Raw genomic sequence first — 27,986 nt, forward strand, 5'->3', positions numbered from 1 at the left:
ATAAGAGACAGAGCGAAGTGTGGCACAACTGCCTCGCTAATCAGGAGATTGCGAGAGGCAGCACATGGACGTGTGGGCGTGGTTTACAGCGACCGCTGCACACAGGCCTCTGCTCATGCAGTGCTTTGTCTCCATACAGACGACTCACACTGCCCTGTCGCCATATTGTGGCCATTCTCACCACACAGCCCGCCTTGCGTGGCACTACGCTTTTCTTCTCACACTTTCGTTCTATCAACAATGAGTGACCCTTCGTTGCGGTCAAGTTGTGCCACCAGTGCCTGTGGCGACAACACCCAAGAGCCTTACTTGTAGCCGCTCACCATCGCCCCTAGCAAGGGCAGTGATCCTTTTCACACGCTGGTAACGCGGACTGACCTCGGCAGCTGACACTGTGGACGAGCGTAGCCTTCCTCACCTCACGCCTCCCCCCACCCCCACCTCTTCGGAAGCGCCGATGAGATCGCCCATGCGGCTGCGGATGCCGCGGCGGCCGCCAACTCGGCGCTTGTGCAATCCTCCTCCACTTTTCACCCCGATTCTACTGCACCCTCCCAAAGGTGCTTTCGCCTTTTTTCATCTCCTGCTGCGTTGCACATTCACTTTCATTCTTCGCGGTGCTTGTTCAGTTGGTTACACCGATGCTCACCACAGGAACTGGCGCCTACAAGCTGCACTCTAAAAATCTTTTTGTTATGTGCAACATAAGCACTATATATATATATAAATACAAAAAAATACTGTAGAACCCCGCTGATATGTTTCCATTATGTATGTTTTCCCGGCGCCAACGTTCACAATCGAGAATACAAAAAATGACCTAATAGAGTTACACAAATTTTTTCAGTTTCATGCTTCCCCGGAAAACACGATTTTTCGGCACCAACATTCAGTACGTCGCCAAACTGCGATCGTGCAACACGTTTTCCGGCCGCTAGATCCCATGTAAACAAGAAAATGCGCAAGGTGCATGCGATCGAGAACAGTGTATAGCTGTCCGTCTCACGTGAGAATGAAGCTGCACACAGTTTCTTATTCCAGTGCCAGCAAATCTCCGCCCGGGTTGTTGCACACTGCATTCACAGCTATTGCTGCCAAACTTATTGCGACAAGTATCTTCACCTATTTTTTTTTACAATGCATGGTGCGTAATGCCAAAGGTAGCGTACTGCATGCTTTCAGTAGGTGATAATCCAAATGCACCGCCGTTCCCTGCTGCAGGCAGTGCGATGTGCACATCACGTTTCTCTTCGGTGGCATCTCGCGTCGCTCGATTTCGCTTTGTTTTCCCGTTGCCCTCTAAATACACCGTGCAATAGGGAAACAACGAAACGCATCTGGGGCCGCCAGAGCACTACCAGCTCGGCACCCGTCGGTGACTTGTGCCGCAGTGATCCGCGGATGCTTCGCATTACGTAGATGTCAACAATACTTAAGTTTGTCGAACTTTTTTAGTTACTTCGGATTGTAAGTTTTCCCGGTTGGTAAATTATTTCTCGCATTTTTTTTCCAACACGTATGAACATGAACGAGGTTCCGCTGTATTTTCCAGACCTTGACATACTAGAACTGGGCTCTAATTAGTGCTGGCATACTAATTTCGTGTTCTCTTTAACAAGAGTAGATTGTACAGTCGCCGACCGATTTCCCGGACTCCAAAAATTCGGACATGCCCGATTATTCGGTCAGCTTCGCGGCACCGCCATTCTCCCCATAGACCATAATGTATACCAACTGCCGAAAGTTCGGACACTTTGCAACCTCCCGTCTGATTTATCGGACACTCCTTGAGCCAACTCGATCGAGGGCACCATGCACCGACTCTGACCGGTGCATAGTTCGACTTACTGAACGCCATTTTTGTTTTGAACGAAGCCTCCTTGCTGCCCCACGAAGTGGCGCTACTGCAAATCCCCGCTCATCATCATTGTTTCTGCCTGGTTCGATAGAGTAGCCGATAGAGTAGCAGTTCCGGTTTCAGCTTAGTAAGCCATGTCAAGACAATCCAGCAGCTGATTTTTTTTTTTTTTTTCTTTCGCGCACGACGCTGCGAGCAGGCCACGTTTTTCGTTTGTGGTGTCGGCACGGTGGTGTTTGCTTCGTGTGCAGTGTCGAGGTTTCGGTGATCCAACGCGGCGTACGGAAACATCGCGTCATGTGTATAATGGCGCCGACAGTTCCAGTGCAGACTGCGCTGGGGAATGCCGGCAAGCGGGTGCCGGGAGGCATAAGATTTGTTGCCTTCCGATGTGCTTCCTACTGACGCGGAAAATGTTCTGCCGAGACCTGCGCACTGGTTGCATTGCGATTCCGGACACCGTCTCATTTGACAGTTTCACAGGTGCTGACACTGCTGTACTGACATGCGCAGAACTCGACGACGGCGAGATCATTCGTCAGGTTTCTGCTGCACCGCCGGACGATGACGCACCATGTGCTACGCTGCCGTCGCATGCGGAGCGTGCACAAGCAGTGACTGTGCTTTCAGCCGCCTATAGTGACCGTACGACCCTCTCCGAGATTCAGGCTTATCTGATTGCGCGTAAACGGAGCAGCGTGCAACAGCGCACTCACGATTTCTTCAAGCCTACTGCCGGGCCCGAATAAGTGCGTGAAAATAAAGAATTTCATTTTTTTTTCTTAATCTGCTTATTTGGACACCTGTTTATTCGGACATTTCCGCAGTCCCCGTGAAGTCCAAATAAACGGTCGGCGACTGTAGTGCATATCTGGTTTTGCATGTACAGTGAAATCTCATTACTACAAAGACCACATTATCAAACTTTTCATATTAATGAATTTTTCAGGAATCCCCATCTGACTTCTTGTGGTTTCAACGTCAAAATGTATCAGTACTACGAACATTAGACTACCGGACTTTTCGGAATAACAATTGCTATTCAGTTTCTGTGCCATGTTAACAATGCCGCGGTACTACGAACTAATGTTCCAAAATCTGAGGGTTCTTAGACTTCCCTGTATCTTTCATGGCAGCTGTAACAGTGGGCTAGTAGACGACAAGGCACAGAAAGTGGACGTTGCAGCGCACGGGTTCGGAAAACTTGAGACAAAGCACAATAAAAAAAGAAAGGGAGAGAATTATTTCCTTTATTTACTTCGGAGGCGAGGACGCATTGGGTTTTGCGAGCGCATGCTCCGCCCAGGCAAATGTTGCCTAGCAATGGAGGCTTGTCCCTTCCTTCTTTTGCCCTTTGTACGCACGCCTCTTTCTGCGGCCGTACTATCCTAGCGGACAACTTTTTCTGGCTGTGAAGGGAAAGCCACAGTGGCAGAGTTTCTGCACCTGTGTTACCGTGCCAAGAAGTCCGGCAGCGTTTGTCAGCGCTTTTGGTTGCTCGGAATCAGTTGCTGAATCGACGCAGCTTCCATGTGCGAAGGTCTCGCATTTGCCCAGACGGGGAAGGGAAAAGCCGCAAAATAAGTAAATTTTTACACTCAGTGGTGTGACCTATCTTATTTAACTGTTGCTAGCAAGATGATTCTGTTTTCTCTTCCCTAGCCTAACCTAACGTGGATTAAAATGCGGGGCACTTTTCAGAAGCACTCTCACTTGTGCGTGCTCTGCCTCTGTAGCTTTCCCTTCATAGCCACAGAAAGTTGTCCCCAAGTGTAGCTACACACACGGAGAAATGTAACCTCCATACTCGTGAGGATGCCACAAGGTCGCACTATGCACTTTCCGGTCGGTGTCGATTACGCGCGCTTGCGCTTTGGGATGGTTCAGGTGTCCGCATCGAGTGAGGCAGTTGCAATGTCCATGGAAAGGAATGCAAAAAACATAGAACAAGGAACATTGCACTTTTGAGGCCACACGGAGCTTCCTTTTGGTGGTAGTCTTCTCAGCGTCAGCATCTACTTTGTGCGCATCACTCTTACCATGCAGTGCCTCGGTGTTGCGTGGCAGCAGAATCCATGGACGATAGCAACAATGTGAGCCAAGAGCCAACAGTGATGTTTTCATGGATAGCTCAAATGGTGACAACTCATGAACTGATGGGTTGATCGGCGGAACATAAATTTTGGGGCTTTCACTATAACAACCTTTCAGAAAAACAAATAATTTTTGTCGGTCCTGCATGATCCATTATATCGAGATTTGAGGGTAGATAATGACTGATAACTTGCTACATAGTTGTCATGCATTGCTAGGAGACTCCCAAGCATGTGCAGCACCATGTTTTCTTGGCCAAACTTTGTAAACGTCTAATTTTGTGAAAATTTTTCTAATATTCGATACAATGTTTGGCTTTTATTTCTCGATTTGATTCAATATTCGATTCGCAGTCTACTATTCGGTATTAGCACACCCCTATTACAAACACATGTGGCTTTACACAGGTGTGCCAATTTTTCAAAAAAGAAAAAAAAAATAGAAAAGAAAGCAAATGTTAAGATGATTGCAAATTAGTGCCTAAGTACTGGGGGGGGGGTTCAATCAGAGAGGTTCTCCACTGACAAGAAACATGCGTAATGGTGATCCAGGCATTGCTACGTACACCTCTCACGCTGCTCAATCTTGAGAGTCAGGTAGAGCGTGCGGATGGGGAAGTAGACGGCCTGCGGGTAGACCCGGCCGACCTGGACGAGCAGGTTCAGCAGCTGCCGCCCCTCGGGGCGCACCAGGCACGTCAGCAGCTGCGGCACCCAGGGCAGCCACTGCAGAGGGGGCACGCCCGTGTTGTACTTGTCCACAGCCTCAGCCAAGACGCCCTGCTCGTTGTCGTACGTCAGCAGCCACAGCACCTGTCGTGTGGGTAACGAGGCACACACACACACTGGGAACGGGTGAACTGATATGGACTGCTTCCACCAACGTAATGCGAAGCACGGACTACTGCATTTCTCTGATTTTAATGTGCACCTTTTTCATTCAAACAAATACAGTTAAACATCGATATAACGAAGTCCATAAAATTGACAATTTCCTTTGTTATATTGAAATATTGTTGCACTGAAATTTGGCCTTTTATGCAAATAAGTACACTCGCCAATTGATTTTTCTAAAGTGGAAAGGGGCCGCACAATTTTCTAAATTATCGGGCAGTCAAAATAGATAATTTGAATGAGAAAACAATTAATTTGATAGATTTGGAAGTTGGCAACAAATGATACAGTTTTATGCTACGTACGTCTGCAATATCTGTGGAAGTGGATATGCACAACACTGACTTTTGACAGCATCCGTTAGGCCAGGTTTAATGTTATCAGAACTACCAAAAGCATAGAATTATCATGGGGTCAAACGCTCAATGCGTTCCCCAAACATTCGTGTCCCAGCTCTGCTTGAAATTTTAGGTTCTTACATGCCAACCAGTTGAGAAGTGTGCATGCTAAATTTGTCTGGGTCATTGTATCAACACAGACAGAAGCACCACATAAGCAGCAAGAACAATCTTCTTGGCACCTGCACACATATCACTGATCTCTCACCTCCCAATGTTAGGACCAAGTTGCACTGCCTGTGTGGCATTAGTATATAACTTAAACCCAGTCTATGATAAAGTTTTTCCTTGACTTCTAGTACTTGATTCTACTTGCATAAGTTCCGGAGCATTGTATGTTAAATATGAGACAGAGTACAGTTAATCCATGTTCATTACAGCTGGCATTTCTGGCAAAGATATGCATGCAAGATTCTATTATTACAGCTTTCCTTTGCGTTGCTAATCAGCAGTCACCTGTACGAGTGATTGTGTTGTGTCCATACTTTTAGCGGGAGCTGCTTTCTTCTATATCTTGTTGGTTCAATGCACATGACAGCCCAGATTTGCACGGATGAATCAGCAAAGAATGAAGCGCACCTTCGCCATGTACTTGCGACCCTTGGGTTCACTCTGGTGGCGGCAGGCATGCAAGTAGCAGGTCAGCGCCGACACAGCCAGGGGCAGCTGCCGAGCATCCCAGCGGTCGCGGCCAAAGAGGCCCTCAAAGTAGTCACCCCACATGGCCCACCCATTGACTAGGGTGTCGTGCAACTGGACAGATGCGCTCAGTGCCTTGTTGGCCTCCTCCGAGCGACCCATTTGTGTCAAGAACAGCCCCTTGAGCGCGTAGAACTCGGCCGTCATGTCTTTCGCAAAGTACTTCAAGTTGGTTGACTCAATCACGTCCAGACCCTGCAATTCAACAGGGGGCAGCAAGAAAAATTAATACAAAATAAAAATAAAAGATAAATGAGACACAAAAAGACAATACATATGAACAGAATATCTATGTCTGTCCTTTTGAACTTCTCAAACACGAAGATTTCGAAGTGTTGACTAGCCGAACAGGCCCCCAGTTCCAATGTCGAAAATTTCCGTTCACAATAATCGAGGCCCAAAGTAAAACCTTGTTAATTCGAATTTCATGGGACCGAAAAAAATGTCTGAATTAACTGAATGACAAATTGTCGAAGGTATCAAGAAAACAAATGCTTTACTACATCAACACATGCTTATTTATTGACTGAATGAGGCAATCCTGTTTCAATTTCGCACAAAAGCAGTGTGGAAGCTGCAATTCTCGTCATCTCTTTTTGTTTCAGAAGAAAAAGATCAGCTCTGGAACTTGCCGACCCAACATTACCCTTTCCTTTACTCAATTGACCCAAATCTCAGATCCAGACTCCCATCCAGCATTCCTCGCCATTTGGAAACTCTATATCATTGTCTTCGCCTGAACACCGCCTATGTAAACAGCTTGTGGTACAGTACCGCTTTAGTCAAGTGACAAGTCCACACTGCAACAACTGTGGCTCAAGTGAAACCGTGGGGCATATCTTGTTCAAGTGTCGAGCATATGCCAACGAGCATGCATTCTATAAACATTGCATGCATTTACTTACACAGATACCTTTGCCAATTGACTGTCTTAGGCCCGCCTCACCCAACAGAGGCGTGCGATGAACTTTTTATTCACATACTTAGAAAACACTGGTCAACTCAACAAACTTTAGTTCTACTCTGTCACTGTCATGCACCTTTCATGCAGCAAATTCTGTCACCTCATTGTAGGGCAGTGCGAGGAATTCACCATTGCACGGTGTTGCCCATGAGTCAGAAAACTCAGTGCCTGATTTTTTTTTTAACGTAAGCCTTTTTTTTTTTTCGCCTCTATTTCTCTCTTTCTCTCCCAAATTCCCCCCTCTATGCAGAGTAGCATGTCAGTGATGCCTAAACGCTGGCTAAAATCTCCGCCTTTCATTAAAGGGTTCTCTCTTTCCCATCGTCTCGTGGCTGATTAGCACTGACAGTGACGAAGGCCTCCTTGCGAATTCCTTCACAGCGTGGCCCCGGCACATGTCTTCATCTGAGACAGACCTTTTACTACCACGCGCACATCTCAATCATTATTATTATTTTTTTTTGACAGTGAGCTGGTCGCCATCTATCGCGATGTAGCCGGTGCTCTTCAACCTCGAAAACTTATCAGAATTAAACTACTGTTAGTTTGCCGTAACCACTGCGGATGAAACCGCAGCCACTGTCGACGCAATCCTGAAAGGTGACATTGGAGTTCTGAAGGTGCGCGTCCAACACAGACAGAGAGTCAAAACGAAACGACCATTTGTTGCAACTGCAGACGAAATCGCATTCGGTATTGACACAATCATGGATTAAAAAAAAATTAAATTATGGGGTTTTACGTGCCAAAACCACTTTCTGATTATGAGGCACGCCGTAGTGGAGGACTCCGGAAATTTCGACCACCTAGGGTTCGTTAACGTGCACCTAAATCTAAGCAGACGGGTGTTTTCGCATGTCGCCCCCATGGAAATGCGGCCACCGTGGCCGGGATTCGATCCCGCGACCTCGTGCTCAGCAGCCCAACACCATAGCCACTGAGCAACCACAGCGGGTACACAATCATGGATGGCGACTACACAGTCATGAAGACACGTGGCGAACGCAGTGCTGTGTGCGGTGGTAAATGCAAGAATAAAGGTTTTAAAGGTGAAGTAGTCACGAAGCGGTCCGGCATTGCTGTTATCCACGTACGATTTTCACTGACGACTATGGCGATGCAGACTTTGCCACTTCATTTTGGTGGACGCTAACACCATTCCTGCTCTTTTGCATGGCACATTTGCGGCGCTCGCCGAGCTTCAAGAGTTCGAATTAATGAGAGTTTCACTGCATTAAATACTAATGCATACGCCTGCCGAGACTGAAAGACGACTCTGAACTATCTGATTTTCCAAATTAACGAGGATTCAATTAAAGAGACTTACTGTATCAATATTGACACTGACAGGAAGACATGTCCGATACTCGCACCCGCAAGCAAGAGACCAGAATGCCAGCTTTCACTCACTCTACACGGGCATTCTGAAGTTTACCAGCAAATCAAGTGACCAGTTGACAAACTTCAAGGCTGAGAGGTACTTAAAATTAAATTAGCACCCTACCAGATATGACTTCGAATGGGCGTTGTTCGTCTAAACTGGAAGAAGCAAACAGTAAGAGAAGAAAGCACAGGAGCGACGCCATTTTCGTTGTTGAGTGAATTCACAGCGCGGACCACAGAGATACCTTTGGCATTGCACTGGTACTATTGATCGCAACCTGCTGCAGTGGCTCAGTGGCCATGGTGTTCTGCTGCAGACAAAGTTGCCGGTTCGATTCCTGGCCACATTGGCCGTGCTCTAATGGGGACAAAATGCTGCAAAAACTCAATATTTACTTGTGTAAGGCCTGCCCTTGTATAAGGCCCAAACCATACGTCGAAGCGCGAAAATATATTAAGAAGAAAAGTTTCACATGCACATACTCATGTAAGAAGCCTGCCACCATCAGGCTAGTGTGCACCACGCACTCTTAGAGGCCATGTTGTGAGTCATTTAATTTATGCAATCCGCTACTGGGTGACACAAGTTACTGTTTTGCCCACGACTGCATCATCATCTTCATCACCACCTTATCTCACCAAATTTAGCAGCATAGACCCGACATGCTATTTGCTCTGCTGCCCCTCGTTGTTCAGATGCATTGTGCTTTTGACATGGAGGACAATGAGCTTTCGTAGGGTGCTCATGAGGCGAGCTCGTGAAACGACAAGGATAACCGAAGCAGAGTGCGCCGATGAGAGCAGCGCAAGCCGTGGCAACAATTGATTAAACGTGTTCCTGGTATGGTGCCAGTTGCCTTATTCTGCATGGCAGTTGAAGTGCAATTCAAAGCTTTAGTGAGTAGCCATAAGCCTGCCTTCTGTTGGGCATGCACTTAAAAAAAAAAATCTTAAAAAAACGTACATGCTTTAGACAGGTAAATACGGTATGTGCCAAGCACCTGTGTACTAGAGAACCACAGGTAGACACACTCAATCCTGGACTGTCCACTCATAGTCCCAGTGTTGCCTCGCGATATTAAATCACAACAATCTGCATTACACATAAGTGAAAGCAATTATTAATAAAAACGCACTAAATGGCCCACTGACGTCTGTATTCTAGCAGCGAAACGGCGCCTAAATTCCCATTGGTTGCGATGCCATGACACGAGTGTGCCTCAACAGAGTAGAGCAGGCAAGAGGGAACACCTGCTGCTGCACTGGCGTACCAGGTGTAGCCTGAGGGGAGAAGGCATCACTGCAATGCACCTCACCCTCCCTCTCGGCTATCCGCATGTTCCTTGCCTGCCGCGAGCTATCGCCTGCGTTCTAACTGCGCCTCGGCAAGGCCAAATGAAAACACGCCAAGCGTCTCAACGTGCTCGCTTGCCCGGTGAGGAGTTCATAACTCGAAAGACCGTTCACCAGCGTTCAATTGTTTCACATTCACAAATCATAAATTGTGTCCACGGATTTTTTAAATGCTGTGGCTGGTTCGTGCACGCAACGACTGCCCGGAATGCACTCTGGGTACTTGCCTCTTGCAGCTCATTCTTGCCCGTGATGTGAGACAGCTGCAGGTAGCATTTCACCTGCTGTCGGATCTTCTGGAAGCAGTCCACAATGGGCACACTCGGAATCGTGTGGATCCTGCAAAGGTTGCATGTAAAATCTTTTTACCGCAAGTCTTACCTAAAGGCCGACATAATACACTGCACCACTGATAGGCTGGTGAAACCCCTCTGGCCCGCCTAGTCGAAGCCAGACCAATGCGACATCTGACCGACATCCAACACACCTCAGTGTACTTGTTACAAATACAGTTTGAAAATAATTCTACAAATACAAGATCACCAAGAAGTCGCAAAAGAATGTTGAAGTTCTAAATGCACGGTGTTCTATGGACAAGAGGTTAAGAAAAGGTAAATACTTCGTTATATTGAGGTTTAACTGTACATTACAGCACTGGTGTTGCACTCTGACCAGTCCTCTGCGGTGCTTTTGGCTGGGAGTGCTGTGGCAGTGAAGACAGCCAAGGCATTTGGTCAGCCGACACATTCACTAAAGCAACGCAAAAGTGTTTGTTCGCCATCTTGGCTACTAAGCAAGACACAGGAATGTGGCCATTTAAACTATAGTCGGATACACCTTTAGAAAAAGTGGGGCGTTTACTCTTCTGAGGCGGATGCACACGAGCATCCACCAATGGGCGCGCACTCTGGACCGACATCATGAGCCGGATGGCCGGTGACCCCGCCGCCGGAGAAGATGGCTGCTCGGGCTTTCGAACTGGGCCAAGTCGCGTCAGCTGTGCACGTAAACGCCTCGTCACAGTGAATTCCCAAACTGTTTGTGATTGTCTATCATGCCGCAAATATTACTGCGAGCTTACAATGCAGCATTTGTCCCGCATGCGTTTATTCTAAGCCGTGATCCAGCGAAGAAACATTGCAGCGAGCATCGCTACGGTTTGCCTGAAAACAGGATCCCACAGCGACCACTGTAAACACACATCCTGCCTGTTTGTTCCGTGTCTTTTTTATTTCGCTCCCGAGTGAAGTTACGAAGAGAAAAGTTTGCCAAAGTCTGGTGCCTACTGTCAGCGGCGGGTGTGTTCGTGTACTGTGTTGCTGCGTTTCTCGTTGGATGGGGTGAAGTGATGAAGAAAAACCATTCACATGAGAAATGACAAAAGCGTGCGGGCATGAAACAAACCTACGAGCGTCTCAACAGAAAATATTTGCAAAAGAAGCCTCCAACGCAAAGATTTGTTGCCGTAGCTTAGCGTGAACGATCGTTGTCAGCAGTGAGATAGCCGAGCGTCTAATGGCAATGTCTGAGCATTGTGTAGCACTGTCGACTTGATTGCTTTCCATCAGTGCTCATCGCGCGCACATGCGTTAGAATGTGTGCTCTGGCACAGTCACGCATAAGTTGTGTTGCCAGCATTCAATATGGTTCCCCACAACACAGCTTCGCGCTGCTTTTCGATTCTCGTGATATGTTGCAATTAAAATTCCCAGGACAGTGTTAAAGAACGGTTAAAAAAAAAAAAAAAAACATACGAGAAGGTAGGCACAGTAGCTTGTGAACCCGCTCCTATAATACCTCTACCCGCGTCTGTTTGTAAATGTGTGCATGTTTTCTTGCGTTTGTCAATACTTTTTTAGTTCCAACACTTCGTTATATTTTAGTTTTTCTTAGTTTTTGCATTTATGTGTGAATACGTGCCTGCTTCCATGCGTGTTTGCGCTTACTCTTATTTTAGTCCTTTTATTTTATATTAACATTTGTTTACACATTTTCAGTAACCAATCTCTATCTAAGCACTAACTCCTGTACACTGCAGGGCTGGCCTCTTCTATCTCATTAAAACTTTTCTCACTGGTCTACCTCGTCTTCTCAATCTGCCTACTCGCTGCGTTTTCTGTCCTTGCTTCTTGTGTTGTTGCTGCAATGTGATTAACCAACTTGCTCAAAACAAATTTTGATCGCCTATGAAAACAGAAAGGTTGACAGATACCTTTTCTTAAAAGCTTCATGTGGGTTGCACAGCAACTTTGCCTGTTACCTGTGTTCATGTTTATGCATCAGTGCATGTGACAGCTCGCCAGAAGTGCACATGAACTGCTGCATATTGCGAAACAACACCTTGCTATGCTCTTGCATTTTTCATGCATTCAGTCTTAGTAAACAGACGGTTTTGCTGCCCGTCACATATGATGGCAAAAATTTTCAACACGAATAACATTGTGTAGTGGGGTGTCATTTCCTGTCTGACGCTTTCGTCATTGCAAAGAAAGAAATTTTTCAGTGAATGGAGCCCAGAAAAGCAGTGCACTGAGAGCTTTTGCAACTTTCACAATTTATTACTTCACAAATGATATTGTCTGAACCTGGCCATCGATCGCTATGCCAATGGCTTGAAAATTAAATAATTGCCTCAATAAAACACATTCAACTTCACTCAGCATTTTTTAGTACAAACAATGCTAGCAGAGCTATTCAGGGTGAATAATTGTGCTTACATTAGTGTTACGTGCCCATTAAGATAAACAAATACAACAATGACTGCAGCATGGCTGTGATTTGATGTGCAGACTGCAAACGGTGCCTTTCAAGCGTGCCCTCGACTACTGCTATTAATAGCTACCCGAATTAGTTTTCTGGGCCTCACTAAGCTAATGACGTTTGATAATTGTTCTCTAACGAATGAACAACCCTAATAAGGGCTGTTCGTTTGTTAATAAAAAGCTGTTATATGCTTCATCGAGTGGCTTAATGCTGGACAACTCGCAGTCGGAGTCACTTTCTTCACTGTCATCTTCACCCAGTTGGATGATGATGGGTTGGATGCAGTCACTTCGAGACGTATCAAGCCTGAACTTTGCCTCCAGGTCTATCCCGTGGTGGATGTTCTTCCTCCAATCTTCCGCCCTTACGTGCTTGACTTTTTCCCTCAAGACGTCCTCGACCGTGGACAGACAGCTTTAAGTCTCTGTTGTTTGCAGCAATGCCATTTTTCACCTTTGCCCCCACGAGCTCGATAGGATTAAATTCGCAGTGGTACGGTGAGAGCCTGAGTACAATGCAACCAGACCTTTCAGCTGCATTGTCTACGATGTAGCTCAGAAAGCGTGGCTTTACAGATGCTACCAACTCAAGCAGCTGCTTTTTAACCATCCTTTCGCTGCAGGTGATGTTTCTGCTTTTCAGCCACTCCTGTATTTTTTCCTTCTTCCAAGCTGTTGTCGGCAATATCTCTTGCCGGGAATGGTAAGGTGCATTGTCCAAAACAATGCTGTTACCAGCAGGCAACTTCTGCAGAACGTCCTTAAACCATCCCTCGAAGCGATTGCTGTCCATTTCTTCGTTGTAGTCACCTGTTTTTTGGCCTCGGAATATATCTAAGCAGCCGTCGACGAAGCCATCCTTGCTGCCGATGTGCGTCACAATCAGGCGCTGGTCTTTTCCAGAAGGTTGTTTCAGACCTGTCGACAGGGCATTTGCTGGAGCGTGTAGACGTCCGCGCTTCTGCACCACGACGTCTGTCCACACGATCAACCCAGTGTGTCCAGCCGTCACCCATGTCTCGTCTAGGAAAAAGATCTTTCGGCCTTCTGCTCGTAGCGCTCCACGTCACGAAGGTGGCGATTCCGCCATTCAGCGATGTCATCCCGGTTGATAAGCAGCGAATTGCGGCTCCTCTTCTCGCGCTTGAATCAGATCTCGACAAGCAGGCAACGCACAGTACACCGCTTCAGTGATGGGAGATCCATTGTTGCGTGTGCCGAGATATGTATGGCCGGCAGGAAGTCTGGGCCCCACTTCACGCAGAGTCAGAGACGAGGAGAGCTTTCTCGGCGAAGAATTCTTTATACAATGTTTACATGTTGTCGCCGTTATAAGGAGAGAGACCAACAGAGCAGCTGCAAGCTGCTTAAATAACACCCCTCAGTCCCCAGATTCCCCAGACAACTCCTAAGGACGCAACAAGGTCGAGAGAGAGAGAGAGGGTCGGGGCAGCCTCCGTGGTCCTAACGCCGCTCTCGGTGGCCGGCGCTTCCTAGAACCGCGCTGCGGCGTCGGCCCGACCTGGCGGTCGGTCAGAGTGGTGCGCCGGGGAAGATTTATAGCCCGCATGGGACAAAGGGAACCAGCTGCAAGGCACGGGGTCGAAACACAGCCCTCCTTTGGAAACCGTCCCGAACACAGCGGGAGTCGTTCGTGGTAAGGGCGCCGCCGGACAAAGGAGGGGGTGGGGGGGTTGCATTGCTGCCGGCACAGGGAGGGGCCGAATAGCAGTCCGTGATCCGGTGGCCGCTTCTGTCGTGGACGCCGTGCAGCCGCGAGGAAACCCGAGCCGTGCACGTAGTCGTGAGCCCGAAGCAGGCACCATGCGGGGATGAATGCTGCCTCCACGGTCGACACACCATAGCACTGGCCATCCGTCAGGCAAATCCCAGGGCACAGACATGACACCATATACGCTTCGAGAACTCGTTAGTGATCTTCTTGACCGTCAGTACCTCGTTGCGGCGAAAAAAATCGTGCACACGACCTCAGCGTGCACAACGTGTCATATTTCGTGCTGCATGTTTTTTTTCTCCGCATTTCATGGGCACTTTCGCGAGGGCGTCGACAGTTTGCCACCAGAAATATGCAAAGCTTTGACCTCCCTCCTCACCTTGAACACTGTGCTTTTGCTGACACCGAACATCTTGAGTTTGTAATGGTTGCGATAAATGCATTGTTTGATATAAGTACTTGTTCAATAGCAACTGATTCATTTGAAGCTCGGAACAGGAGTAGTAAATGTACAGTGTACATGTAAACAAGCGCAAAAGCCATGCAGAGCTGCTCTTTCTACTTTTGTCACTTCCAATGAAGCTAAAGAGCAGACGACGGGCAGCGTTGTGGATGGCACTGGGTTATTTTTCTGTCGCGATCCGGCATGTGCTGTAGCACATGAGAGCTCTACTAAACCAGTCATCAAAATACAAAAGTCTTTACTTATGCAGAGAATTGCACGTTTCAGAAGCAAAATTTTTTGAGTGGGATTATTTTGTCGTGGAGGCAATCGGACGTCGTGCTTCGGTCATCTAGGCGGGGCCTCCCCTTCTTTCTTAAGTTGTATCTGACTATAGTCAAAAGCGGGCTAACAAGGAATGCCTCATTAATGTCTTCGTAAGCTGTGCATGCCCCAACCAGGTGTTGCCGTGAAAGAAAAGAAATATCCTCGTTAAAACACTGGCTGCCTATTCCTTCTAGAAACGTGAAAACATGGGACATGAAGGGCGAAAGATGCAGAGAATGAATGAACCCCAACTTGCCCAACCTTCAATACTGCCAATTGGTTGAGGCTTGCCATGCTTACCCGTAGCTGACATATGCTTGGCTACTGGCATCACAGTGTTTTCTTGGATACGCAAATGGGTCCTTGGAACATGCATTTACGCCCACAATTTGCACAACTTTGTGTCAGCAAACGCATTGGCACGCCCTGTGCGTAACGTGCATGGCATACCGGCTGAGCGAGTCCAGGCAGACGTTGATGAGGCCATGCTTGCGTGCAACCTTGCCGTAGTGGATGATGGATTGCGCTGACGCGTGCACTCCGAGCATGGATTGGTGCTGGTTGCCATGCGAATCGGGCACCAATGGTGGAGGAGCATTGTCGAAGTGGGTCACAATAGCCTGCAAGGCGACAGGACAGCAACACTGTCAAAAAACCTGCCAGTACAGTGGTAGTAGTTCCTGAAGGCAATCCTGCTGACCCTTCGCAATCCCTGAATTCCAGTACACAATGCCATGAGCCTTACATAATAAGCAGCTTCTTTCTTTGGTGGCTGTATATAATAGCAATATGAGGAGGCACTTGGTACCTAATGAATGTCTGTAATACGGTTGACCGAATTTTGAGCCTTTGGAAATTCTTACAAGATAATTTATTTTGAAATATTCACAGCACTAGCTCCACAGATATAGGCTTCATAGCATAAACATTTGATTATCAGGTCCTGTGTGCAAAACGAACAGCTGACTCTATATTTGGACTCATTATTCATCCAGTGAAATTATTATTTTGGTTAATTTGATACCGACTGAAGGTCCCAGCCAACGTCCATACATCCTAGAGATCTCAACATTCGTTATTTTGATCCTGAAATTGACCCTCGCTAAATAACTTGAGCTTCATCCACCAGCATGTATACGCCTCACCCTGATCATGACCACAGCTACCATACCTCATTCGAGTGTGCTAGGGGACAGCGAATGAGCCGAAGACATATTGCTTTTAGCACAAAACATTAAATTTTGGCCCGGCCATTACAAAGCATAAACAGCAGCTCACAATCAGTGATTACTTTACTTACGAGCGCCATGCGAATATAAAACGAATCGAATAGTACTTAGCTTTAAATATTGCATAGAATAATGAATAGTTATGCAGATTCATTTATAAGCAAGTCCAGTTATTTTAGCACGTTGGAACATTGCAATTACATAGTCAACAGTATAAAAATTACACTAGTAAGCTGTCACACTAGAACATTTTATTGCGATAGCGTTTAAGGCTCTGTGTCACAGAAAATCCCGCGTCCGGCATCCAGCATCGTTTTGGCAAAGAAATTTTCGTACTACCCATACCAAGGCCCTCCATGGGGCAAAAGAAATTTACTGAACTAATTGTATTTCTGAAGCAAAAATATGTAAAAAAAATTGTAAGTACGACTTACACACAACTTATAGACATGATAACGTCGGATTGTAATTTGAATTGTCAAGTACGGTCTTTATTTTGGGAAATCCTTGGTGCACGCACACACACGCAGTCTGTGTTCCGTCCCACCGCACCGCACGCAGCTTGCTCCACCGATTCCTTCACTCCCTCAGTTCGTTGTTGCGCACTGCCCGCATGCTGACTACGCACACACGCCTTCCATGTTTTCCCTGCCCGCTACACACAGTTGCCTACCGTTTCGTGCCTGCGACTCTACGCCACCTGGCGTCGGCTCGGTACCCTCACAGAATATATGAGAAAACATAATTCCATTACGCGAAAGCTCAAACAACCCCATTTTCCAGCCTTTCTACCATACACAGACCAGCCACGGCGTCCACCATTTGAGAGCGCCAGTATCTCAGGAGCCACAGAGCGGCATGCCCGATTCCTTGCAGCATCTCCAGATAGTGCTCGCCTCTGCTGCATCGCAGCCCTTGCAAGAGGCCACGTTTCTACGAGAAGGCTCACCTTTGTGCATAGCATTCGCTGTGAGCGATTCCCGGTAAACATTACAGTTACATACGCTGCAGTTACCGGGAAGCGTGAGAAGCAGCCAGAGATCTTTGAATGCTATTGCATTCCACTCTTAAAGGCGAAGCTTAAGCATCCTCCAAATTTTTGTGTCTGACTGATGTTAGCTTGGAAAATTGAGTAATTCCTACTAGCTCTCTGTTCACACCAACCTGTGCATTAGTATGCAGCATCAAATGCTCATAAACTTGGAGGCATTTGACTCTGTGCCAGCTGTCACTTATTACATTTGCTGTCAAGCAATAAGCTCAGGATTGATATGTCGCTGCCGACCATTGAACCTGTACTCCTGGAAAGAGCCTTCTTACTGCAGTTTGATTATTTTGTACAGTTGCCCCTATCTTTGTTCACTGCACTTCAAGTGCACTCATGCTGTTCGCTACTGAGACTGGCTTTCTTACACCACTTGGCTGTCAGTAGCTGATCACACTTTACAAGATCAATTTCGCCAGCAGCACGAAGTGATCTCAAAACTCAGCATGAAATCAGATACATTCTGAGATTAGATAGAAAAAAAAAAAAAAACTCTAAGCCACCAATATGTTTAATTTCTTTCAAATATTCCCACATCAAACCGCATATTCAAAAATTTTTGAATACGTAGCTTTTGAATTGAATACGAATATTCAACATAGGAGTGTGCCAATACTGAATAGTAGGTTTCAAATTAAATATCAAACCAATCAAGAAAAAAAAAAAGCAGGATATTGATTGAATATCGAATATCAGAAAATTTTACACAGGATTTAATGCTTACAAATTTTGGGTCAGAACGAGAATGTAGCAAGCTGTCTGTAACTTGAGTACACGGAAATCAAGATATGCAGTACGGTCTGCCCTTATTAAAGAGAACACCAAATTAGTATGCCAGCACTGATTATAGCACAGTTCTAGTATATGAACACATAGAAATTTCTTTTTTTAAACAGAATTAGGTGCTTTGTTTCCTCTGAAACTAATGAATTAGTCATGTTCTGTTCTACTGAATACCAATACAGTTCTTAGTTTAAGAATGGACCTATGTTTTGCAGCAACCTTTTATTTATTGCACAAAAAGTTTTCCTTTTCAGTTTTTTTTCCAAAATGCACAAGGACTATCCCAACTGTATGGCAGGAGAGTTATCATCCAACGCAACCGGTGTCTGCTGTCTGTAGCAGCGAAACGGCACCGAAAGACCCATTGGCTACACCGCAATGTCACGATTGCACCTCCACGGTATAGAGAGGGTACAAGGGTACACCTGCTGTGTAGTGCGCCAGGTGCTGCATGAAAGGAGAGGGAATCGCCACTGCGCCACATCACCCTCGGTCTCAGAAGCCTGTGTTAATCATACATTCCTTGCCCATGCAAACTCTCACCTGCGTTCCAACTGCACCTCTATAAGGTCAAATCAAACCGCACCAAGCCTCTCAATACGCTCGTTTGCCTGCGCGGAGTTCATAACTCGAAGGACAGCTCAGCAGCGTTCAACTTGAACATGCTTTTGCACTCACAACTCATAAGAGGTGCTCAGGTGTCGTCGGCTATTTTTCTAATTTGTCTGGAAATTCTGGTGCATTATGAAGAAACATGAAGACTTGCTCACAGTAGTCCATCATTAAAGGCAGCATCAAATGCCACTGTCATTACACGATGGCGACAGAACAAGTTGCACAGGATAGCGATGACGATGTACTACTTGTAGACTTCAAAGAGCTCATTGAAAATGTTAGTTATTTCACATGTAAAGGTGGCAGCAAGTCACACTGGCTATTTTTGGTGCTCATACAACCTAGCAAAGTGGTTTTGTGGTTTGGCATCCCACACACAGCAACTCAGTGAAAATATTGAGTGTCATCCAAGCTTTCTTATGGAATGCACATCAGACAGTGAGGCCTTTCATATTCTTGAAGCAGGATGGTGATTTGCTTTTGTTGATAACAAATGGGTGCTTGCAGTGACAAGTACCCTGCTTACCTTCCTCCATGACATGTCCTGCCCATCAGATTGAATGTCTTGCTTGGCAGTGTCAGCCAAAACAATTCAATTTTGGTAGTGTTGAATATTTCCGATGGGGTGAGAATGATTTCAACCCGTTAGGAGAAGTGCACTAGCAGGGGCGTGGCGCAGTGTTTGATATATCGAATGCAGCGGGGAACGGGAGTTCCACATACATGTGGTACAGTGCTATACTTTTGCATAGAATTTCCAAGGGGATGTTGTACACTTGAGCGATATGGGCAATAATCAGATATATAACAGAAATTCGTTAATTTGACTTCCAAACCAAGGTCCCGGCAGGCGCTTATACATTTCTAAAGGCCTAAACTTCTGTTATTTCGATCTCAACATTGGCCTTCACTAAGTAATTCGAACTTGACTGGTCAGCTTCGCTGCAATACAGTTGTGTTATGTGGTAAGCATACAAAGAATGGAAAGGGACCATTGTTACGGGACATGCGTTCGTGCGTGTGCACGTGCCGTCTCTGGTTGCCGTATGAGCAACTATATGTTAGACAAGAATACTGCTAGCCATTCAAAGCTGTTTCCAACGTTTCTGTACTGAACTTAGCCCTTGTTTCACCCACCAAGAGTATCTCGTATAAGAGACCGTTAACAGGGCCTAGTACGCATACATTAACTACATGCACATGCATACACCATGCAACATTAGGTGGAGAAAAATCTACCATGTTTCGGGAAAGCTAGCATAAAGGAACACGGTAAGACGAAACACAGTAAGTCCAGGGGACATTTAGAGCCAACAACAGAGCGCAGGCCTATCTAAAGACTTGAAGGCATGCCAGTAAACTTATTAGGCGTTTCAGGGCTGTTACCGTGATTGGAGACTGGACATGTGCGTTAAAGGGAAGCTGAAACACTTTTCGAAAAAAATGAGTTCTCTGCGACATTCTACAGTTGTGAGTCCCCTGAACACGAATATCTGGTTCAAAAAGGGCGGAAACAAACGCAAGCGGCTGTTTTTTTCAAGAAAACGTGCACCAGCGCCTCAGGGCATCGCGAGAACACCGCTGTTGCCCGTGATTGGTCGGGGCCGCTGTGACGTCAATCGCGGCAGTCGCCGGTCGGCGTCGCCGCACGCCGCCGTTTCAGAGCATAGCACGCTGTTCTGTTCTGGCTTCATAGCTGAGTTGTAAGCGTTATGGAACGTTCTCGCTGTCTCGGACAGCTTGTATTTTTGCCGTACATGTTCGAACCGACAGCCGATACGAAAAACGATGGCAGCAACGACGATGTTGAGTGTGCCAACAGCGAGCGCTATTTGTGCACCTTCTCGCGCGCTGGAAATCTTAGCTGGTACATATGGTTTTTTTTTTTCATGTAGCTGCACGTTCCAATGACGGGAGAAAAAATGCGCTAAAGTGTCAGTGGGAACTTGCTGCTGGAAGAATGCCGAAGCACTAACTTCTCATTAGATTGTAAACACGGGTGCAAAATTCTGTGATGTCAAGCACCTTGCCGCTGCTTGTCTAAAGTACTGTGGTTTTTTTTAGTGTTGATACACGATCGCGAACATAAGTGCCGCGTTTCAAACCTGCACATGCAGTGCTGCGAGGTACAGTCATGGAAGTTGCTTATCATTCACATCAGGAGATGGCCAGAGGTATTATATGTGCAATATTCATACTATGGTTTGACGACTTTGCGATTGTGGCTTGATCAAGAATCGGTATGCGTGCTCCATGCTAGTGTTGACATAAAGATATTAGGCAGTTTTAGCACCACCATGTGGTACACACTATAACTGCAACCGTACGTCGAATGTCACTAGGCAAGCCTATACTCCATTTCATACCTCAGGTGCAACGCTGTGGAAGCTACGCACGAAGTCCGGTCACTAAAATTTATTACTGCGCGCCTTTCCGTCTATGCTTCGCAGCGTGCCAGCGCCGTTTGCTCGCGCGAGCATGCACGTGAACCTGCCGCGACGGGCAGCTTCACGAAAGAACATTTTACGAAAATCGCAAAAGAAAACAAACGTGAGCGGCAGATTTCTCGTAGCGTCGTTCAGTAAAGCGCAGGACGGAAAGAGGCATGCCAGTACATGCCAGCACGCCGGTCTGGCAGCTCAGTCGCCGCGAATGACGTCACTCTCGCCGGTTCTCTCCTCTGGCAACCACCTCACCCGGTGCTCCAGGTAGCGATGGGGGCATGTCCGCGGGGGTGATTTAGAAAGCGATTTCTGCCCCTTATATTAACAAAACGAAGAAAAAAATTCGGAACCGTAAATTATTAGGCCTGTTCTTTCCAATCCCAGCAATTCATGGAAATTGAAAACCGTTTCAGCTTCCCTTTAAGGGGGACGTCGCTTTGAAAATCAACTTCCTTATTTCTTTATGGATTTTGATGAAAATTGGCACAAATGTTTAGAATGTCTCCCTGATGCTTCCATAAACGTTTCAGAGTGATACCTTGAGAACATTTTATTAAATTTGATTCAGCAGAACGTTTCGACCTCGAACTTTGTGAAGAGCCTGGGGAACTTAAAAAACGTGATAGAAGGCTTGTTAAGTACTGACTGCATAGCTAAATGCATGCTGAAGGTTGTGACATCCTTCCTTCTTTTTTTTTTTCAGCACAAATATTTTGGAGTGTCATTTTTTATGTTACCTTCGTATCAAGCACACCTTCGAGGTGAACGAAATAGCCACATCATAAATTCATAAAACGTCCAGGCCTAAAAGCAAGAATGTCCTGACCTGCATTATAGCCCAAGGAACAAGACAAAAAATACAGAGTCAGAATAGGCCAAACGGTAACAAAGGAATCAGCTCCGCAAACTGAGCCGAAAGGCAAAAACACAGTTTTGAGAAAAAGGCCTTCAAAGTTTTGCCTTGCCTCCACTCTTCTAAAATGCACCAGGATTGCATTCCTTGGTGTCCTTAGCATAGCAGGGCTTCTTGGGCATGTGGCCTTTCATCTGATATTCTTACGATGCCTTTTTTTTCGTAGGGCATCCTTTTCTGCAGCTGTTTGAAGAGAATGCTTTCCTGGCTTCAAGCCAAGTGAGGCACAAAACTGTCTGTATGCACTGTGGGAATGCGCGACTCTCGCGCGTCTCCTGTAATCCGGCTTCGCTGCGTGGCCTGCGTGATGCCCGCGGCGGTCGATGTGGTTGGGGCGCAGTGCGAGAGATGGCGCGAGTGTTGCGTTGCTAACGCCGCCTCACGGCAGGGTGACTTGGGGGCGCAGGGGAGAACGGGCTGTCGCTCCCCCGGTGGATCGGCGAACGGCGTGGACATCCCGCGCGCCGCCGACCCATGCTTCTGCGAGACCGCCTCGCGTGGCCGCCTTGGAATGCGCCACCATTCGCGTGACAGTACGCGCGAACGACCAGGCGTTGGGATCCAGCATGGGGCGAACATATTCGCTCGTTTTCCGGTCGCGGTGAGTCGGACTTCTAGATATGTCGCGCGCCCATCGGCATGTTTTGTGGATAGCAACTCGGCTAGCAGGCATTGATCTATGAAAGGTGCAATAAATGCCCTTGTGATTGTTTGCACTACCGTGTTGTCGTTCCTTTGTCCCAAGAGTACAGAGGTGAGATCCCCCACAGCACGAAGTGTTCCAACATTGTACTTGCACAATGCCTCATTGACAGCTGTCCCCACCGCGATCACTGAAGCATTTTGCTCTTTTCGTAGAATTGACCAAATGACAGAGTGGAGACTCTCGGCTGCATTCTGAGTCTTCTTGCCTTGGCAACGGCTGAGTAGCTGAGGATCCGAGAGGTCTTGATACACAGGCAGCAACGCAGCTGAAACATGTGCTGCCAATTTGTACTTATGTTCTGGCGGAGCTTTACCTTCAGCTTCTGCAGCCCGGTGTCTGCGCCAGCTCAGGGGTCCTGGAGGGCAGAGCTCATGATGAGGGTCTTTCTCTGTAAGTGATATGATAGAAGCTTGCCATTATGGCCCTTTACATATTATCTACTTCAATGTTGTTACGTATGGCCATGCCATAATACCGTATTTATTCGCGTATAACCCGCACCAAAATGTGAAAAAACGCGTTTAAAAAGTGGGGGTGCGGGTTATCTGCGAATTTTTTCCTTGGGAGGGGGGGGGGGGTCGGCTTCACCGCAATGTGCGGCGGCCTCCCCGTGTAGTCCGCCATCCCCATCGTCATCGACGCTTGTCAAGCCGATGAAGGGTCAACGAAAGGCCAGCATTGTTGAGCCTCGCGTTAGGCGCTGTTTAGTGTACTTACCCCAGTTTGCACTGTTTGCCTGCTTTGTTTTGGCATCATGAGTGCGACTCGACGGCAGTGTTTCACAGCGAAAGAGAAGCTAAAGATTATAGCCGCTGCCGAAGAAATCGGCAACAGAGCTGCTGCAAGACAGCATGACGTCGACGAGTCGTGCATTCGCGACTGGAGGAAGAAAAAAAGAGAGTCTCGAAGCAACGAACCGGAACAGGCGAGCGTTTCGGGGTCCGAAGACTGGCGCGTACCCCCACCTCGAGACGCAGCTTGCGAAGTTCATTGAGGAGCAGAGAAGTCGTGGCCACGCTGTTTCGACTGAGATGGCGCAAATGGAAGCCCTGAAGTTGGCCCGGGAATTGAACATTCCACGTGAGTTTCGTGCAAGCCGTGGATGGCTCATCGCTTCATGCGAAGACATGGATTTTCTATGCGGCGGCGAACAACCATGTGCCAGCGGCTTCCTGAAGCCTACGAGGAAAAGTTGTTGAACTTTCAACGATATGTGATCGCACTTCGGAAGGAGCACAGCTATTTGCTGTCTCAGGTGGGAAATGCTGATCAAACACCTGTGTACTTTGAGATGCCGATGGACACGACCATGGAAAAAAAGGGCTCCAAATCAGTCAGCGTGCTGACCGGCGGAAATGCCAAGCTACGCTGCACAGTCATGCTATGCGCTTTGGCTGACGGCACGAAACTGCGCCCGTATGTGATTTTCAAACGCAAGACGCTACCTAGCATTCCACTGCCCCCAGGAATCGTTGTGCGTGCGGAAGAAAATTCGTGGATGAACAGTGGCCTAGTCGGTGACTGGCTTCGAGTAATCTGGGAGCGAAGACCAGGTGCCTTGCTGGCACGCCGGTCGATGCTCGTACTAGATTCCTTCAGAGGCCACTGCACTGATGCGGTGAAGGCTCGCCTTGCCGAGACCAGCACCGACCTCGTCATAATACCTGGCGGCATGACGTCCATGCTACAGCCACTCGACGTGTGCCTGAACAAGCCGTTCAAGGCACACGTGAAGCGGCTGTATGCCCAGTGGATGGCCGACGGCATGTACGCCCTCACACCGACGGGACGCGTGCGAAGGCCTGATATTCCATTGCTGTGCCAGTGGATCGTGGATGCGTGGAAAGCGATACCGGCCGATTTGGTGCGCAAAAGCTTTAAAAAATGTGCGATCAGTAATAGTCTGGATGGTTCCGAGGACGACTAAGTCTTTGAGAGTGGCGATGAAGCCTCGGATGGCAGTAGTGAGAGCGGCGTCGATTAAGAATCGGATAACCAGTGACGTGGTGGCGGTCGTTTGAATAAATGTTCTGAAAACGAAATGATCACTGAGTGTGAGTTGCATCTTTCTAGCGCTCATTTTTTTTTTTTTTCAGGTAAACGTGCGGGTTATACGCGAGTTTTTTTTTTTTTTTTTCCGCCGAGTTCAAAGTTAGGGGTGCGGGTTATACGCAGGGGCGGGTTATACGCGGGTAAATACGGTAATTGGTGAGCTTTTCGATTAGGTCTTGGGTCAGGCCACCTTTCCCTCCAATTGGTCTACTTCTGCTTTTTGAGACAAGTGTTCGCAGGGCTGTACCCATCCTCTTTTTCACGTGATTGATACAGTCCTCTTTGTTGAATGTAATGAAGCCATAAGTCTTTTCTTCACAAAGGGCCTGCAAGGTACGGCTATCCCCATCACAAACAACAGATGTTCAGTGGAGGTCATTCCTTTCCAGTGACCTTCTGAACAAGATCAACGCTGCCTCGACCTCCATTCGGCTTGAGTTTGCATCGGTGTTCTTTTGGCACACGTGATTCTCTTTCCATTCACTGTAGCCTTCATCGTTTTCTTTTGGCCCAAGCGTGCATCCATGGTACCTGTTCGAGAGCACAATGTACTCAAGCACCAGACCAGTGTAAAATTCAATTATTGTGCTCACACCAATGTGGGATGCCTGACCACGTGTCATCCATGTCCCGTCGTAGACTACCGTCACATTTTTTGTGAATGCCAGGTCCATTTCGCTGTAAACTTTGCGCACAGCTGCCACAGCATCAGAAAAGAGACTTGTTGCAGCCATCTCATCAGCAGGCCTGAATTTTGATTTCAGATGTCTTTGGAATGCCTTATGGTGCAAGCCTCTGTGTGAAACATTCAGTACTGACCAAAAGTCAGTCAGTGCAGTTGCCCCTCTGCCGGTGGTTTTAATTGCTTGCATTGCACGCATATTCACGTCGAAAGCCTTACCACCCTCTACTCGCGGCGATGACCATTCACTTGCAACAATGCCGCAGGCATTGCAGGTCAGTAGCATTCGTGCAGCCAATCTATGTCTTGTTCCCAAATGAACAGTCACTCCTGGCTGAGAGTGTTCTTGCCACAAGGCATTCTTGTACAAAGCATTCAATGCTGTGACCTGCACAGCCAAAAACTCATCCGCCAGCTCCACATCGGCACAACTTTCACTGTCACCTGTGAGCTTCATTTTTCTCTCGTTTGCCGAAACAGAACTGAGTGATGCTTGAACTGTCTCGGCTCACCCACGAGAAGCTTCTATCGATATGTAGTGCGGTTCCAAGTGAGCCTGAATTGTATTGAATTTTGACTGCATTTCATCCACGCACGAGGTGCTTGGTTGCGGGTCCGTGCCGTCGGTGCGTGAAGTGCTTGGTCGCGGGTCCGAGACGTCGGCGCCCGAGGTGCTTGGTCGTGGGTCTGAGTCGTCGGTGCACGAGGTGCGTCGTTGCGGGCCCCAGACGTCGGCGCGCAAGATACGTCGTCGCAGGCCCGAGACGTCGGCGCGCAAGATACATCGTCGCAGGTCCGAGACGTCGGCGCGCGAGGTGCTTGGTTGCGGGTCCAAGCCTCCATACATTGACGGAACTGCTGCTGCTTGTCCACGATGTCCGCGCCTCACTGAACATCAGCAGAATCAGCACTGAAAGCTGTTGACGATGCTTTACTTTTGGGCATCGGAGACTTGCACTTACGGCTGCCAAATTGATGCGAGGTTTTGTATTTCTTCTTGCGCCGTCGCCTATCCATGATCACAGCCGAGATCCAACGCGAAACTACGCCACGGAGCTTTGGAGCCGCCACCAAAACTACACAGAGGCTCGTGATATGGGCGATGGAGAACGTAGCTGCAGGAAGAGCAGACGACGCATGGCACTTCGCCCGCCGTTGCTAGGGGCTACCGCTCTGGAGACCAATGGGGCCGCGCGCCGCCAATCAGGAACCTCCGCGAGACTTTGAAACTGTTGCTTTTTCTGCGTTTATTTTCACTCGGAGGAGACTGGAAAGGCGGCAGATTTAAAGTTGAAGAAATGCTCTTTCTGTTGCGACCAAGATGGCGGCGCTCGGTTGCGCCATTACGGAGATATCGTGGCTTGAAAAACACCGTCTTTCTTGCGATTTCCGCAAAACTTCTCGTCGCCGTGGCTGATACAACAATTTTTTTAAAGCACTTCTAAGCGGTTTTCAGGGGAGATATTTTGGAATCAGGTAGAGAAAGGGTTATAAAAACTGAAGATGTGATTTTCGAAAAATCGGTTTTTCGGTCTTTTTTCACGATGCGAAAGCCGCCATTAAAGGGACACTAAAGGTTAATATTAAGTCAAAGTGGGCTGTTGAAATACCATCCCAGAAACCTCGAAACGCTTGTTGCATGCGAAGAAGAGCCTTATTTTAAGAGAAAATGCGTTCTGAAGCATCTGGGTACCTCTAGCGCAGTTCAAATCACCCGCCCTTCGATTGAGGAGTGGTGACGTCATGGTCTCACAGTGACATTGCGCCGTTGGCAAGTAAAACGGCGCTCGCAGCCGGCGCTACGGCTTTCCTGCGCAAAACGCAAACGCGCGGCCAGAAACAGAGCCATGACAGAGCCAACAGCAGCACAAAAGCGGAACTATGGTGGCTAGCGGAAGGGATAGCGCGTGACAAGCTGGTTCATTATTTTATGACACCAACTTTGGCACTCTTTGCAATGGAGGACCCTGACAACGACACATTGGCTCATGATGCTGGGCTCGACTTCAACGATTTAAGCACTGATGAACGTTACCTGCTGCTGAGGGCTCGCACTGCCGGCATCGTTGCGTGCTACTACGACGGCAACTGTATGTCATGGCTGTACATATTGGCACATTTGTAGATTTTCCTTCGTGAAAACCAAATCCTGCACTCACCGCCCGTCTTCGACATGCAGTTGTTCTTGCGCTTCAGAGAATGCAGGCAAGACCGACAGAACAGTGCTACGGGAAAGCATTGCTTTGAAAGGCACTCCACACGACTTCAGTAAGTCGGTGTTGAAGTCGTAATCATCTGGACGAAAGTACAGCGAGCACACTACGTGATTTTTCGGCTCTTTGCTAGCGCGCTGTGGCAGAGGTACGGCACTTAACCACTTCGAACAGAGAGGTTCACTCGGTGGCACACAGTGATAAGTAACGTTGGATTCACCGCTGCAACTGCCCTTGGCCAAGTTCCGTGAACCGTTCGCGCATCCCACAACATTACATGGACGTGGCATTCTCGCTGCTTGTTCCAAATTCAAGTTTCGCGAGCCAGCAGAACCAGTGCAGCACGACGCGATAACGAAACAACTGAAACTCCAAAGCGCGCACGGCGCAGTCAAG

The 27,986-nt window shown here is 47.7% G+C and overlaps 1 protein-coding gene across 9 annotated transcripts in view; it reads right to left on the bottom strand.

Moving 5' to 3' along the window:
• The window catches only part of Nipped-A (Transcription-associated protein Nipped-A), a 435,149-nt gene that overhangs the window by 60,189 nt on the left and 346,974 nt on the right, over positions 1–27,986 (bottom strand). For all 9 annotated transcript variants that reach the window (XM_075682662.1, XM_075682661.1, XM_075682656.1 and 6 more), the window contains 4 exons: positions 15,359–15,528; positions 9,870–9,981; positions 5,823–6,137; positions 4,518–4,764 (listed from right to left, as the gene is read on the bottom strand). In XM_075682662.1, the coding sequence (XP_075538777.1) occupies positions 4,518–4,764; positions 5,823–6,137; positions 9,870–9,981; positions 15,359–15,528 (844 nt within the window). The remainder of the gene's footprint in view (positions 1–4,517; positions 4,765–5,822; positions 6,138–9,869; positions 9,982–15,358; positions 15,529–27,986) is intronic.

This window comes from Dermacentor variabilis, chromosome 2 (genome assembly GCF_050947875.1).
Source record: "Dermacentor variabilis isolate Ectoservices chromosome 2, ASM5094787v1, whole genome shotgun sequence".
NCBI classification, from domain to species: domain Eukaryota; kingdom Metazoa; phylum Arthropoda; class Arachnida; order Ixodida; family Ixodidae; genus Dermacentor; species Dermacentor variabilis.